The 15,834-nt window shown below is 42.4% G+C and overlaps 1 protein-coding gene across 1 annotated transcript in view; it reads left to right on the top strand.

Annotated features, from left to right (window-relative positions):
* Positions 1-15,834, top strand: part of LOC124673172 (polyubiquitin-like) — a 128,143-nt gene that overhangs the window by 60,504 nt on the left and 51,805 nt on the right. The window contains exons 3-5 of the mRNA XM_047209297.1: positions 5,731-5,755; positions 6,339-6,497; positions 6,710-7,368. Coding sequence (XP_047065253.1) covers positions 5,731-5,755; positions 6,339-6,497; positions 6,710-7,368 — 843 coding nt within the window. The remainder of the gene's footprint in view (positions 1-5,730; positions 5,756-6,338; positions 6,498-6,709; positions 7,369-15,834) is intronic.

The following is a 15,834-nucleotide window of genomic DNA, read 5'->3' as shown; positions in this document are numbered from 1 at the left end:
GGATGATGAACACATTGCGTAGGGCTACAAGAGCACCTCAATGCCGGAGTTAACAAGCTCCACAATTCAATGTTCATATTTAAATAACCTTAGAGTGCATGAAAGATCATTATGACTAAACGAAGTACTAACATAGCATGCACACTGTCACCTTCATGCTAAGAAAGGAGGAATAGATCAAATCAATACCATCATAGCAATAGTTAACTTCATAATCTACAAGAGATCATAATCATAGCCTACGCCAAGTACTAACACGGATGCACACACTGTCACCATTACACCGTGTAGGAGGAATAGAACTACTTTAATAACATCACTAGAGTAGCACATAGATAAATTGTGATACAAAACACATTGCAATCATAAAGAGATATAAATAAGCACTTCACTATGCCATTCATAATAGTGAATAAGTATTCTGTGAAATATAGCCTAAGAGACCCACACGGTGCACACACTGTCACCTTTACACACGTGGGACAAGGAGTCTCCGGAGATCACATAAGTAAAATTCACTTGACTAGCATAACGACATCTAGATTACAAGCATCATCATATGAATCTCAATCATGTAAGGCAGCTCATGAGATTATTGTATTGAAGTACATAGGAGAGAGATGAACCACATAGCTACCGGTACAGCCCCGAGCCTCGATGGAGAACTACTCCCTCCTCATGGGAGCAGCAGCGTTGATGAAGATGGCGGTGGAGATGGCAGCGGTGTCGATGGAGAAGCCTTCCGGGGGCACTTCCCTGCTCCGGCAGCGTGCCGGAACAGAGACTCCTGTCCCCCAGATCTTGGCTTCGCGATGGCGGCGGCTACATAAGGTTTCTGTGGGTTTCGTCAATTGGTATCGGGGTTTTTAGGTCAGGGGCTTCTTATAGGCGAAGAGGCGACGCCAGAGGGTCGAAGGGGCTCCGACACCATAGGGGGGCGCGGGCCACCCCTAGGCCACGCCAGGCATAGGTGTGGTGGGCCTGTGGCCGCCCTCTGGTCCTTCTCGGGTGTTCTGGAAGCTCCCGGGGAAAATAGGGACCTGGGCGTTGATTTCGTCCGATTCCGAGAATATTTCTTTACTAGGATTTACGAAACCAAAAACAGCAGAAAACGAGGAGCGGCACTGCGGCATTTCGTCAATAGGTTAGTTCCAGAAAATGCATAAATATGACATATAATGTGTACAAAACATGTAGATATCATCAATAATGTGGCATGGAACATAAGAAATTATCGATACGTCGGAGACGTATCAGGGTGCCTCGACTGGAAACAGGAAGAGAGGTACCATCAACCGTGAGAACACGGACAAGAGAAACAAGAGAGCGAAGAGCAGAAAGAATAGAAGACGCGGAAGTCATATGAAAAGAAGCTCCAGAATCCAGATACCACGGGGATGACGTACCTGACTGTGTAGAAGGTGGTGGTCGCGTGGTGTCAGAAGAGCTAGGCACAGAACCAACACTACCCGACGAGGAAGAGCCTGTAGCAGCGAGCAGACCACGAAGACCACGGAGAACGTCCTGATCAGATAGCGCAACAGCAGAAGATCTTGAAGAACCAGCCTGCCGACGAGCATGGTACCGCTTACGTAAGCTAGGATCTCTCTTCCAGCAGCTAGAGACATCATGGCCAGACCTGCCACAGTAGGTGCAGGGAGGTGATGTCATACCACGAGGCTGCTGAGGCTGACTCTGGCCCTGGACCGGAGGAGTAGAGAGTATCGGCGGTGCTGGAGACCGCGACGAAGCTGGCGGCATAGGAGGACCACGACCAGATGGCACAGGAGGACCACGAGCAGCAAGTACAGAGGGAACCTAAAGAAGACCAGCACCACGAAGACGAGTCTCCTCAGCACGAAGCTCAGCCAGTACCTCAGAGAGCGGAACACGACCACGGGCAAGCAGCTGTGCACGACGCGGCTCAAACTCCTTGCGGAGCCGCGATAAGAACTCATAGACGCGCTGAAACTCCAGATCCACGCGCACAATCAGACAGCAGGGACAGGTGACACACACAGCTGTACGAAGAGAATCAATCTGACGCCAAATAGCAGCACTCTGAGTGTAGAACTCATCAATAGTAGAATCACCTTGCTGAAGGGCATGCTCCTGGCGGACCACAAATAGGTAAAGAGCATCCCCAGACAGCTGATAGCGCTAACGAAGAAAATCCCACTGAGCAGCAGCAGTGGGAAGACCCATGAACTCAGCAGCATACTGAGGCAAAACACTGGAAGTGAGAACAGCAGCAGCACGAGCATCCTCATCTATCCACTGAGTGTAGTCAGTCAGATCCAATCGATATGTCGCAATAGCAGTAGAGTGGTCCTGAACCTTCCGGTCATACTCAGCCAGAGCAGTATCATCAGCACTCTTGGCTGCATCCTTGTCCGCCTGAGTAGCATCGGGGGCAAGGGCAACGGGCATCGGTGCAATAGGCTTCGGAGGAGCAACAGGGCACGGCAGACATGAGACCTCGCCAGAAAGCACACCCCAAAGACGAAGACCGCGCATGAAGGCAGCGAAATCAGGATAATTCGCGCCATCAAAAATCATCGGGCAGCGAGGAATCGCAACATAGCCCGACGAGGAAGACATATCTCTCTCTCTTTTTTCAGATCAGATTAGGTCACGCACGCAAATCCCGATTCTGCAGGACGCCAAGGCCGGCGACGGAGACTGACGGCTGGTGGGCGGGAGGCGGCGTCAGGCGAGCGGCCGGGGCGGCCGGGGCGGACCGGGGGAGAGGCAGGGCGGGGCGGCCGGGGCGGGCCGGCTGCAGAGAGGAGGGCGGCCGGGGCCGGAGAGGAGGGCGACCGGGACGGGCCGGAGTCGGAGACGGGCGGCCGGGGGCGGGGCGGCGGCGGAGACGGGCGAGCCGGCGGTGGAGAGGAGCGGCCGGGGCCAGGGGAGAGGCGGCGGGCGACGGGCGGCCGGGGACGGAGAGGTCCGGGCGACGGGGAAGAGGCGGCGGCGGCGGTCGAACGCGGCGGCAGGTTGCCGGGGCGGGCGACGGCGGTGGCTGCGAGGAGCTAACCTAGAGCTCTGATACCATGTTATGATAATATGCTTGTTGTATTACCAGGGGGCCAAAGGCCACAATATATAGTACATGTACAAGTGCAAATATGCAGGAAGCCCCCTAACATATGGGGAAACTACAATATACAGATATATACATCTAACAAAAATGACAAAAAATTTGAAACAAAAACTTGCATGTACATCACGTGCTACACTCTGTCATAGTTGTTTTATGAAAAATCGACTTATCACCGTGGCGTGTGTAAAAAAGACAAAATTTAGTGCTGAAAATTAGGTTTTTCACAATATAAGTTTTCTCTTTTTTACCTAGACCATAAAAATATCGTTTTTTCGCGAAACTTGACGAACACACATGTATTGTGGAGATGTACATGTAGAATTTTTTATCAAATTTTTTTGACACTTCGAAATATATTTGTTTGACATAGGGAGCATATACACCTAGAAGTCGAATTGAATTTCCTTTGCACATATTACAAATCTATGTTACTATCTTTATAGTGGTTAATAACATATATGTGGTACATGCAAACTCAAATTTATTAGGTTGTAGATCAATCTTGTCTTGAAAAGTGTGATTTTCTGATAACATATAGTTACCACAAGCACTTCTCTCCTTATTTAATGACATGACTTATCATCAAAATCTCTAGTTCACTTCTCATGCGGGTGCATGTTACTATCTTAGTTACTTCCACTATAAGTTATACAAAACGGAGTGGTGTTTTGGCACCCGGGAGCATATGCTCCCGGTTTTTAAATTTTATTTAAAATACACTTTTAAAATATTGAAAAGTTTGGACATAAAATTTAATAGATACATCTCGAAGTTCTACACGTTCACAAAGTGGTTCCACGGAAAACCGACACTTTTATTGTCGTGTGTAAAAAAGACAAATTTTGGTGCAAAAAAAAGGCAGTGTAGGTGACGTATTTTTGTCTTTTTTAGACAAGTCATAAAAAATGTTGGTTTTTTGCAAAACTTGATGTACGTACGTAGAATGTCGATACGTAAGCGTGGAAATTTTTGTTTGAATTTTTTTGAAATTTCAAAATGTTTTTCCGGTGGCAGGAGCATATGCTCCCATGTGCCGAATTGAGTTTCTGCGCCTTTAGTTGATGACCTATTCAAGTTATGAGAATGGGGTAAATATGAGATAAGATGCTTCGGCAAGCAAAGTTTTCCAATTAAGGAAGCCTTTTTATGGTTGGTTAATGATATTTTTTTTCAAAATGGGAGCCTCGTCATAGCGTTTACATCAAAATGATGCACACGGCTTCGGTTTTATTGCATAGAGTTAAGTATCTAATGTTTTACATCTCATAGTCATAGGTCGCATAAAGTTAAAATATAAATCAACCATCTAAACAAGATAAACAATGCTTCTATATGCAACTTAGAGACGATTAGAATGCAGCCAACCACCCTGACCGAAGATAGCACATACAACCGTTATCAAACGATTGCACCTAGTATCTATAGGCTCCCGTTGATCGGCACAAAGGATGTAAGACCACATGTGAATTGATGAAAGCAACCCTGTGAATAACCTGCCGAAAATTTGGTTTTGCAAACTTGTTAAAAATCACATCATTTCAGTAATTCCAAATTACCGAAACTAAAGCACACACCAACATAAATACGAACTGTGGTCTTCTTATATATTCCATTCAGCCAATTACAAAACAAGTTAGTAACATTGACAGGAGGTGAAATAAACAACTGATCAACAAGTTCTTTATGTTTGCAGAACACACGGATTTGTGCACCAATTTCAACGCCTTTTAGCTTGGTTATGTTAAGTTAATGACACCTTCTTATAAAGAAATCACATGAATATCTTAATCTTCGGCAGTACTTTAGTCCTACAAATAATGAGCATACATCAAGTTTACATACAATACCAGATGTAGTAGGCGCCATACAAATTTATTTGTTTCATCATTAAGTGTTATATCCATCAATCTACGCAGTAGATCAATCCATGCCTCCCATTTATCATGCTTGAGTGCTCTAGTAAATCCTATATTTAAAAGGCGCATACGACATAACGTCCTCTACAAAATATCCTTATGTCTAGCAATATTATAAAGGGATGGAAAGTGTGTAGATAATGAGGTGTCACCCAACCAGATGTCCTCCCAAAATCTGGTACTATTTTCATCCCATATAGAAAAAGCACCATGTTTGAAGAAATCATCTTTTGCCCTAATAATTCCTTTCTAAAACGGAGAGTCAGAGGATTTGGATACTTATTTTGCATGTTTTAGCACAAAGATACTTATTTTGCAACAACTCCTGACATACATATTTTTCAGAAAGGAGTTTAAATAGCTATTTACTAAGTAAACACCTATTCTTGATGTCAAGTACTTTGATAACCATGCCCCTTGATCTTTTGGTCGACAGATAATGTTCTATTTAGTCAGCATGCATTTCATTTTTAAGTCATCATTTCACCAAAAAGAAGAGAGACCTATAGAAATCCAATCTTCTATGAACCCTTTTGGGTATCTCGAAGAAACACAACTCGAACATTGGAAGGCTTGTTATGATAGAATTAATTAGGACACAATGATCTCCATATGAAAGCTTCTTTCGTAGCCATGGCGCCAAATTTTCCTCAAAGCGGTCCTCAACTGACTTTCATTCTTTATTCATCAACCTCCAATAATGGATAGGTATGTATGCCGAGATAATTAAAAGGTAGAGATCCAACCTCACAAGAAAAAATTGTACGGTAGTCATCCTCAACCTCTTTAGGCTTACCAAAGCAAAAATAAATCTCTTTTATGAAAGTTTACCTTAAACTGGAAAGCTGCTCGAATAAAAAGAATTAACTTCATATTTACGGCTTCTAAATCATGCTCCTTAAATAATATGGAATCATCTGCGTATGTTTATGATATTTATGCCTATACAAATTTTCTGGATTGAGCACACATGGAATATTTGCTTGGTTCGGTATGTGCTTGTGATACCAATGCATTTACGCTCCTTAGTAGCCAGCCGCAAGCCAACATTTTGATTTCTGACGATTCAAGAACACACGTCAGCCTTTCTATTACCGTGACAAGGAATATGCGTCAGGTTAAATTAACCTAATGGTTATTACTCCCCTCATCCCCTCACATTCTAAATAATCCTTCACGCCTTGTTGTTCGACGAACTCACGTGGTCACGCTCGTCTCCTAAACAGCTCCGCTACCGCCTGCCTTCTTCGGCTTGACACCTCAGGCCTCAACGCCTGCCTGGTATCTGAGCGCGAGCAGCGAGCAAAATAACGCAGCACACTGCTGCCCGGGATGAATGCAGAAGAGGAGGTTGCCTTGATAGGCGTAGCAGCTGAGGAAGAATCAGAGGCAGCAGGGCAGGCGGTGGGGACGGCGCGAGTTAGATTGTCAAGAAATCGGAAGCGGGGGCGCGACTACACGGGCGACAATCAGCAGTAATTCTCCTATTTCATCACAATTCTTTATTTCTATTTTGATGTCCAGTGTAGTGTAGCAAAGCACTCAATGTAGATTTCAATTTTGATGTTGTGGGACACTCCTAGAGATATTTCATCACAATTCTTTATTTCTATTTTGATGTCCAGTGTAGTGTAGCAAAGCTGGATGGAAGCATTTTGTCTAATTTTTTTTATGTTTGCTCATACAGAATGCATCTCTTTGTGAAGAGTCCCACCGGCAGGATAATCTGCCTCAGGGTCCAGCTATCAGATACCTTGTATACCGTCAAGGCCAAAATTCAGGAACATCAACGCCTTTTCTTTGACGGACTACAACTAGATGACAACCTTACATTGGCTGATTATGGCATCGAGCATGAATCCACCCTTGACCTCCAGGACAGCATGCAAATCCATGTAATGGAGACGCTAGCAGGCAGGACCATCACTCTCGAGGTTGACAGCTTAGACACAATTGGCGAGGTGAAGTCCAAGATTCAAGATAATCAGGGCTTTCCCAAGGGTCAGCAGTGCCTCATCTTTGCCGACAAACAGCTAGAGGACGACAGCACCTTGGCAGACCTCAACATTTGGAAGGAGTCCACTCTTCTCCTTGTCCTTCGCCCGGCCAGTTCAAGACGTGGGATGCAGATCTTCGTGAAGATGCTGGTTGGAAAGATCATTCCTATTGAGGTTGAGAGCTTAGATACCATCGACAATGTGATCCTGAAGATCTATGAGGTGGAAGGCTGTCCCCCAATACGGCAACGCCTCATCTTTGCTGGCAAGCAGCTGCAGAACGACCGCACCCTTGCGTACTATAACATTCAGAAGGACTCTACCCTCCATATGGTGTACTGCCTTTGTGGTTGTTGAGATGGATGCCATAGTCATTTCCAGTATTGACGGCGTCTCTTTCCAGTGTAATTTATCACTAAAACTATCGGTGCAGCACTCTTATTTTCAGTGGCGGTGTGTCATCACTTACTATCATGTCTAGTGCGTTAATGTCTTGGTACTTGTTAACCAAAAAGGGAGTTCATGGGTCTGTGTTGGCATCAATTCATCGAGAAATATATAAACAGCAGTGCCCTGCATCAGTCATTCTCTAGTACCTGACTATTTTCTCATGCAGTCCTTGCTCTTGTAAGTGACAAAAAGAGCTGTTGCATTCTTCCAGTAGTCACTACGAAGGCACACTTTCCTTGTGTTCTTGCTCGTTTATATGTATTGGTCAGCCTTGTAGATACACTATCTGTTGGAAGTGTTAACGTTCTTTCTGTATTGTTCTATGATAACCCAAATAAAAGCTAGACGATAACATCAGCTGTCAATTTTCATTCGGTGGTCGATATTAAGGGTTGCATATTCTGTCTTTCACTTATAGATCGATGCGTTGTAGCAACTCTGAAGTGCTCCTAAGGGCATCTCTAACCGATCCCCAATAAGTGGTTAGAGGAGTAAAATTTGAGAGACATGCATCTAACCGAACTCCTAAATGTTTGGCATCTTTCATCCATTTTATCCTCGCCACCATATACCGCTTTTGATCCCCTCTATTCCGCATCTCCAAATGTGGCTCGATTTTTTTCTTGGCATTCTACAAAAATATTTCACCTCTTCCATCTAATTTTTTTAAACTCGTGTTCTCTCCCATATTTAGTTTCAAAAATGGGCTCAAAGTTTGCTTCGCTCGCGCGTGTAAATTTTCATCCGGATTGACCGGGCTCCTTTTTCCTTCCCTGGCTCGTTTCCTCGAGGGTACTTTTCATTTTTCCTCGTGTGGCGCTGGCTCCCGATCGGAACTTTCCCCGATCGACGATCCCTGGATCCCATCTCCGCGCGCTCGACCGCCTCACGCGCGCTGCTCCCGCACGCGCTGCCGCATGCCTGCGCTCTGCCCATGGACCGCTTCCTTGTTCGGCGTCCACGCGCGCGCGACGCGGCCGGCTGCTCGCTCTATCTGGCTCGCGCGCGCCCATACTCGCACGCACGCACGCACGCAGCCGCGCGCGCCCGCGTTAACCGAGCCGCTGCCTAATTTTCCGCATTGTCACACGCCCAGCGCCCCGCATCGCTCCTACTGCCCTGCGCGCCTTGCTTGCTTCCTCGATCTCATCATACGCCCTGCTCTGGCCCCCACGCGCCGCTCAGCTCGCCACGCACACGTCACCAGCGTCCGCCTGCGCGCGACTCCTTGATTCTCGCATGCGCCTGCTGTCGCCCGGCCATCTCCTGCCGCGCACCGCGCCTTGTGTTCTTGCTTTTTCCCTACTGCGTGCTGGCTCTCTTCTCTTCCTTAAGTCGCTCAGTTGATGGGCCGGTATGACCGGGGTCAACCGGACAATCATCCATGTTGCTTTTCTCCCTGCCTTCGTTTTCAGTAGGCTCAACCAGTACGACCAGGTACACAGCCAGTCATACCGGCCACTCTGTTTTTCTGCGCGAAAATTGCCCACAACAGCCAGTAAAACTTAATATTTCTCCTTTTTTTTCCCTCCTCGATCGAGGTTACCAACTTTATTCTTTCATCTGCCATTGATAAAATGCATGTGTTGATCTATTCATAATGTTATGTAATGGTTTTTGATATACTTAATTATTTAATACAGATAAATCGGCAATAGATGTACGATGTCCGACGCACTTCTGAATTCTTTACGGGCCTGCATTATTTTATCGATGTGGATGAGGCAAACAATCAGGATGGTTTATCGGTTGTCCATGTGTAGGATAACGTTGCATAGAAAACAAAAATTTTCCTACCGCGAACACGCAATCCAAGCCAAGATGCAATCTAGAAGACGGTAGCAACGAGGGGTTTATCGAGTCTCACCCTTGAAGAGATTCCAAAGCCTACAAGAGTAGGCTCTTGTTGCTGCGGTAGACGTTCACTTGCCGCTTGCAAAAGCGCGTAGAAGATCTTGATCACGATCGCTTCCGGCGCCACGAATGGGTAGCACCTCCGTACTCGGTCACACGTTCGGTTGTTGATGAAGACGACGTCCACCTCCCCGTTCCAGCGGGCAGCGGAAGTAGTAGCTCCTCTTGAATCCGACAGCACGACGGCGTGGTGTCGGTGGTGGTGGAGAAATCCGGCGGAGCTTCGCTTAAGCGTGCGGGATGTGGTGGAGGAGAGAGACCGCTAGGGTTTGGGGAGAGAGGGGGGTTGGGCGCCGGCCCTCTAAGGGGTGCGGCCAAGGCTGAGGCTTGAAGTGGTCAGCCCCCTCTCCTATGCCCCTCATTATATAGGTAGAAGCCCCAAAAGTTCTAGTCTAAGTCTTCGAATAAGACCCCAACACTAAAACCTCCCATACGTGGGAAACCTACTCAAGGAGGGAGTCCTACCCAAGGTGGGACTCCCACCTTTCCTTGAGGTGGGTTGGCCGGCCACCCTAGGGGAGTCCACCTTGGACTCCTCCCCTTTAGGGTTGGCTGGTCATGCAAAGTGGAGTCCCTCCGGGACTCTACTTTCCATGGTGATTTCTTCCGGACTTTTCTAGAACCTTCTAGAACCTGCCATAAATGCACCGGATCATTTCCAAACTTGGAATATGACTTCCTATATATGAATCTTATTCTCCGGACCATTTCGGAACTCCTCGTGATGTCCGGGATCTCATCCGGGACTCCGAACAAATATTCGAACTCCATTCCATATTCAAGTTCTACCATTTCAACATCAAACCTTAAGTGTGTCACCCTACGGTTCGCGAACTATGCGGACATGGTTGAGTACTCACTCCGACCAATAACCAATAGCGGGATCTGGAGATCCATAATGGCTCCCACATATTCAACGATGACTTCAGTGATCGAATGAACCATTCACATACGATACCAGTTCCCTTTGTCATGCGATATTTTACTTGTCCGAGGTTTGATCATCGGTATCACTCTATACCTTGTTCAACCTCGTCTCCTGACAAGTACTCTTTACTCGTACCGTGGTATGTGGTCTCTTATGAACTTATTCATATGCTTGTAAGACATTAGACGACATTCCACCGAGAGGGCCCAGAGTATATCTATCCGTCATAGGGATGGACAAATCCCACTTGTTGATCCATATGCCTCAACTCATACTTTCCGGATACTTAATCCCACCTTTATAACCACCCATTTACGCAGTGGCGTTTGGTGTAATCAAAGTACCTTTCCGGCATAAGTGATTTACATGATCTCATGGTCATAAGGACTAGGTAACTATATATCGAAAGCTTATAGCAAATAACTTAATGACGTGATCTTATGCTATGCTTAATTGGGTGTGTCTATTACATCATTCATACAATGATATAACCTTGTTATTAATAACATCCAATGTTCATGATTATGAAACTAATCATCCATTAATCAACAAGCTAGTTAAGAGGCATACTAGGGACTCTTTGTTGTCTACATATCACACATGTACTAATGTTTCGGTTAATACAATTATAGCATGATATATAAACATTTATCATAAACATAAAGATATATAATAACCATTTTTATTATTGCCTCTTGGGCATATCTCCTTCAGTCTCCCACTTGCACTAGAGTCAATAATCTAGTTTACATTTGTAAAGATATAACACCTTGGCCTTATGGTGCTTTATCATGTATTGCTCACGGGAGAGGTTTTTAGTCAATGGATCTGACACGCTCAGAAACGTATGTATTTTGTAATTCATTTGCGTCTCAACGCATTACTCATTTCCAAATGAGTCGGCATTTAAATATGTTTGGTCTTCTGGTGGAACCTTAATTCCGCGGTCTGAAATATGTCACTAATATTGTCACACACAATATAGCTTCAAAGTTCGACTCTGTCGGAACTACACCAAGTTCTCAAAGAACCTCTTGACTTAACATCCTTTGTCATTGTCAAAACAATGACATACTCTGCCTTCTTTTGTAGAATCCATCACAATATTTAGAACTCTTCTAAATCTAGCATAGACAACTTCTAGCTCATTGTGCTACCTTTTAAACAACACTTAGTCTAATTTGAGATTGAAATTATATTTTATATGTGACAAAAACAATATTGGTGTAACACCTTACAGCGATTTGTTTGTCATTTCTTCATACAAAAATATATATATATATCCTTAGTTCTTCTAAAGTACTCAAGGATATTCTTACTGTCGTCCAATGATCATTATATGAATCATTCTGGTATATGCTCCTAACATTTTAGAGCACAGGACATCTGATTGTGTACATATTAATTGTGATCTAAATCACTCATGTGTTTTTACTCATTGAGTGTCAGATACACTCAAGTTTTGTTAAAACTTCACATGACAAGAACATTTTCTTAATATTTCTATATTGAACTACTTCAATATCCTTTCTATGTACTTTGACTTAAATTTATTATGTGTTTCAATCTATCTTCATAGATCTTGACACTAAATATGTTTTAGTCCATATCCTTTCATTGAAGTTAATTCTCAATGAAACCTTTTATAATCAAGTATATAATTACATCATTTATAACCAACTATATGTATCTACATAAAGTATTATAAATATGTCTCAGCGCTCCCACTTAATTTCTTGCAAATGCAAGCCTCTTCATCGTTTCTGATGAAATCAAAAAACTCTTTGACTATTTCATCCGGTGAAGATTCCAACTCCGTGATACTCACTTCATCCAATTGAAGTTCGTTTACTTATCTAGTATTCCACGGACTAGCAAAATAATTGGTTGTATCTTGTATACACCTTTAATACACACTTCTGTTAAGTAATGTATTTTGCCATCCTACTATCATATCTCATAAAAGAAATATGTAGTGATTACTAGAATAATCCACATAGACTATATGCATTGCTACGGAAGATCTAATCTTATCGTAGTCAACTCTTTGAACTTTGTCGTAAACAACTTTTCGACAAGTTGAGCTTTTTTTCAAGGATATTTCATCCAAGTCCATATCTTTTCATAGATCCATTTACTTTCAAAAAGTATTCATCTATCTTGGATTTCATGGTGTATAGCCATTTTAACGGAGTCAGGGCCCATCATAACTTCTTTGTTTGTAGTTGGTTTATCATTGTTCAAAATCAATCCTTTGTCCACAAATCAATTATTTGATCACAAAGTAAACCATACCTACAAGGTTCAATAAGTACTTCGATTTCCATGACTATAACATTTTGTAGACATGGGAGCCATGATCGTCGTGGCTGCTTCCGGAACCAATTCCGATGCTGTGCTACTCTGATCATTATGCTCAGGTTCATAAACCTTATCAAATTATATTGTCCTCCCAGTCAAATACTTTACTAGAAACAATTTCTTGGAAATAAGAAACATTGACAAACACTTTTGTCTTTGTCTCCATAGTGGGAAGAATTCCCAATCAATTCTCTGGGATAACCAACAAAGACATTCATCCGATTTTGGTTGTAAACTTATTTACTTATGCTATGCATACCAAAATTTAAGAAAAGACTATCAAGTTTCTTACCTATGCCATAACTCGTATGGTGTCATTTCAACGGATCATGATGATGCTCTATTTAGTGTAAAAGCGGTAGTCACTAAAGCATAATCCACAAAAATATAATGGCGTCATAATATTTTTATCTCATCATTAATCCAACAAGGTTTGGATACATATCTTGGATACTATATCATAATTATGATACTCCAAGAAATGTGAGTTGTTGAACAATTTCATAACTCTCTTAGATGTTCGCTAAAACTCATAATTCAAATATTTCCACCATGATCCAATCATAGATATTTGACTTTTCTATTACGATGATTTCCACTTCATGCTGAAATTTATTTGAATCCATTCAAATATTTCAAACTTCTTCCTCATTGAATATATCCACATATATATACTCAATTCATTGTTGAAAGTTTTCATGAAGTAGAAGAATCTCCCGCACACAACTATGCCCAGTGAACCATATACATCATTATGTATTTTTCCACTAAGTTAGTTGCCCGTTCAACTTTTGGCCTATGAACGGTATTTATATCATTCCCTTTAGAAAAGATTTGCAAGCGCCAAACGATTCAAAAATCAAATGACTCCAAAAATCCATTTGCATGGAGTTCCTTCATGCGTTCCTTTCTAACATGACCTAAATGGCGGTTCCACAAATAAGTGGAATTCAAATCATTTGCCTTATGGCATTTTAGCGTCGGTGTTATGTATGTGTGTTTCACCATTAAGATTTATAATAACTTATCCATCGTACATGGAGTAATGTCATAATTTGAACAACTCATTGTTTTCATTTGACCAGAGCAAAATAACAATTATTAAGTTCTTTATTATAAATTCTAAGGGCTAGATAGAATCCAACGACGAACATAATAACACTTTATTTTTGTTCCAGACGTGCATTCTTATCATATTCCTTATCAGTCACTTAGGCCATTGTATTCTTGTATTGCGTTGTTTTGTATAACACTTCATACCAACCAATATGGTACAAATACCCAAGAATTTCATTGTGTGACCTAACTAGGAATACAACCATAACATGTATATCATTTATATACACCTGAGCTAGAATTTCTAGTCTTTTCTTTCTTTTTGCCAAAATATCTTTTGCAGTTTCTCTTTTAGCTTTCCTCATTATTCAGAAAAACACTTTAACATCAATAACTTCTAGGTTTGTTGGTCAAATACCAATAACCTTGAGGTTCTTACTTTGAAGTTGATCATCATATGACAAGTGTTCTAGATTTCACTTATTAATAACTTTGTAATATGATGAACAATTTCACTCATATTTTTATCCATCAATTCATGACAACTTTTTGAGACCACGTCTGTACGTGCTAGGCTCATAAAGTTTAACCTTAGTATTCGCATGTGCAAATCTGGCTTGCACCCGTTGTATGCACACGTAGAATCTATCACACCCGATCATCACGTGATGCTTCGAAACGACGAGTCTTAGCAACGGTGCATACTAAGGACAATCACTTCATGGATATGCGAATATCGTTAGTGCCCCAATAGTTGGAGGATTGGGACGCCTGGCGTCTTCAACCTTCATACATTCCCATAGAACTTATGAGTTTATGTAGTCTCACCAAATTATATTCTATCATCTTGCAATAAGGTCTTAGATATCACATATATCTCATACCTTGATTATTTCCGAAAACTAAATTTTCAGCTCCTTACTTTTCAAACAGATTTGAACTTCAAGTTTCACGGAGACAAGATAACTTTAGGTAATAATTGAAACCATAGCTCTTTGAATCAACAATGTGAGGTTTACTAAAAGTTTGCAATAGGACTTAATCAATTCTTGATTCTTTAACAATACGGTACCAATCCGTAAAGTTTCTTGTCAGATTTTAACAGTATTTCTATCTCAACTACAAGACTAGCGCACGGTAGAAAACGGATGCCAATACTGCAAAATTAATTCAAAATACTACCCAGACTATGTTCATGATAATTAGTTCATGTTTTAATCTAATTACTAATGAACTCCTACTTAATACAACATCCCTCATAGTTGTTAAGTGATACACAATCCACATCCACTACACCAAAACCGATCATCACGTGAGATGATGTAGCTTCAATGGTGAACATCAACATGTTGATCATATCATCCATATGACTCATGTTCAACCTTTCGGTTTCCGTTGTCCCGAGGCCATGTCTGTACATGCTAGGCTCGTCAAGCAAACCCAAGTATTCCGCGTGTGCAACATGGCTTACACCCGTTGTATATGAACGTAGAATCTATCACATCCGATCATCACGAGATGCTTCGAAACGACAAACCTTGGCAACGGTGCATACGAGGGGAGAACACTTTATTATCTTGATATTAATGTGAGGGATCATCTTATAATGCTACCGTCGCGATCTAAGCAAAATAAGATGCATAAAGGATTAACATCACATGCAGTTCATATGTGATATGATATGGCCCCTTTGTCTTTGCGCCTTTGATCTTCATCTCCAAAGCACGGACATGATATCCATCATCAACGGGCATGATCTCCATCATCGTCGGCGTAGCGTCAAGGTCCATGGCGCCGTCTTCATGGTTGTTCACATCATGTAGCAACTATTACAACTACTTCGAAATACTACTCAACATGAAATTTAAAGACAACCATAAGGCTCCTGCCGGTTGCCACAATACAATAATGATCATCTCATACATATTCATCATCACATTATGGCCATATCACATCACCAAACCCTGCAAAAACAAGTTAGACGTCTCTAATTTGGTTTGCATATTTTACGTGGTTTAGGGTTTTCGATAGAGATCTAATCTACCTACGAACATGAACCACAACGTTGATACTAATGTTGTCAATAGAAGAGTAAATTGAATCTTC

Source organism: Lolium rigidum, chromosome 7, assembly GCF_022539505.1.
Source record: "Lolium rigidum isolate FL_2022 chromosome 7, APGP_CSIRO_Lrig_0.1, whole genome shotgun sequence".
Taxonomy (NCBI): domain Eukaryota; kingdom Viridiplantae; phylum Streptophyta; class Magnoliopsida; order Poales; family Poaceae; genus Lolium; species Lolium rigidum.
The sequence above is the reverse complement of the archived record's forward strand: the minus strand, read 5'-3'. Positions and strand labels throughout refer to the sequence as shown.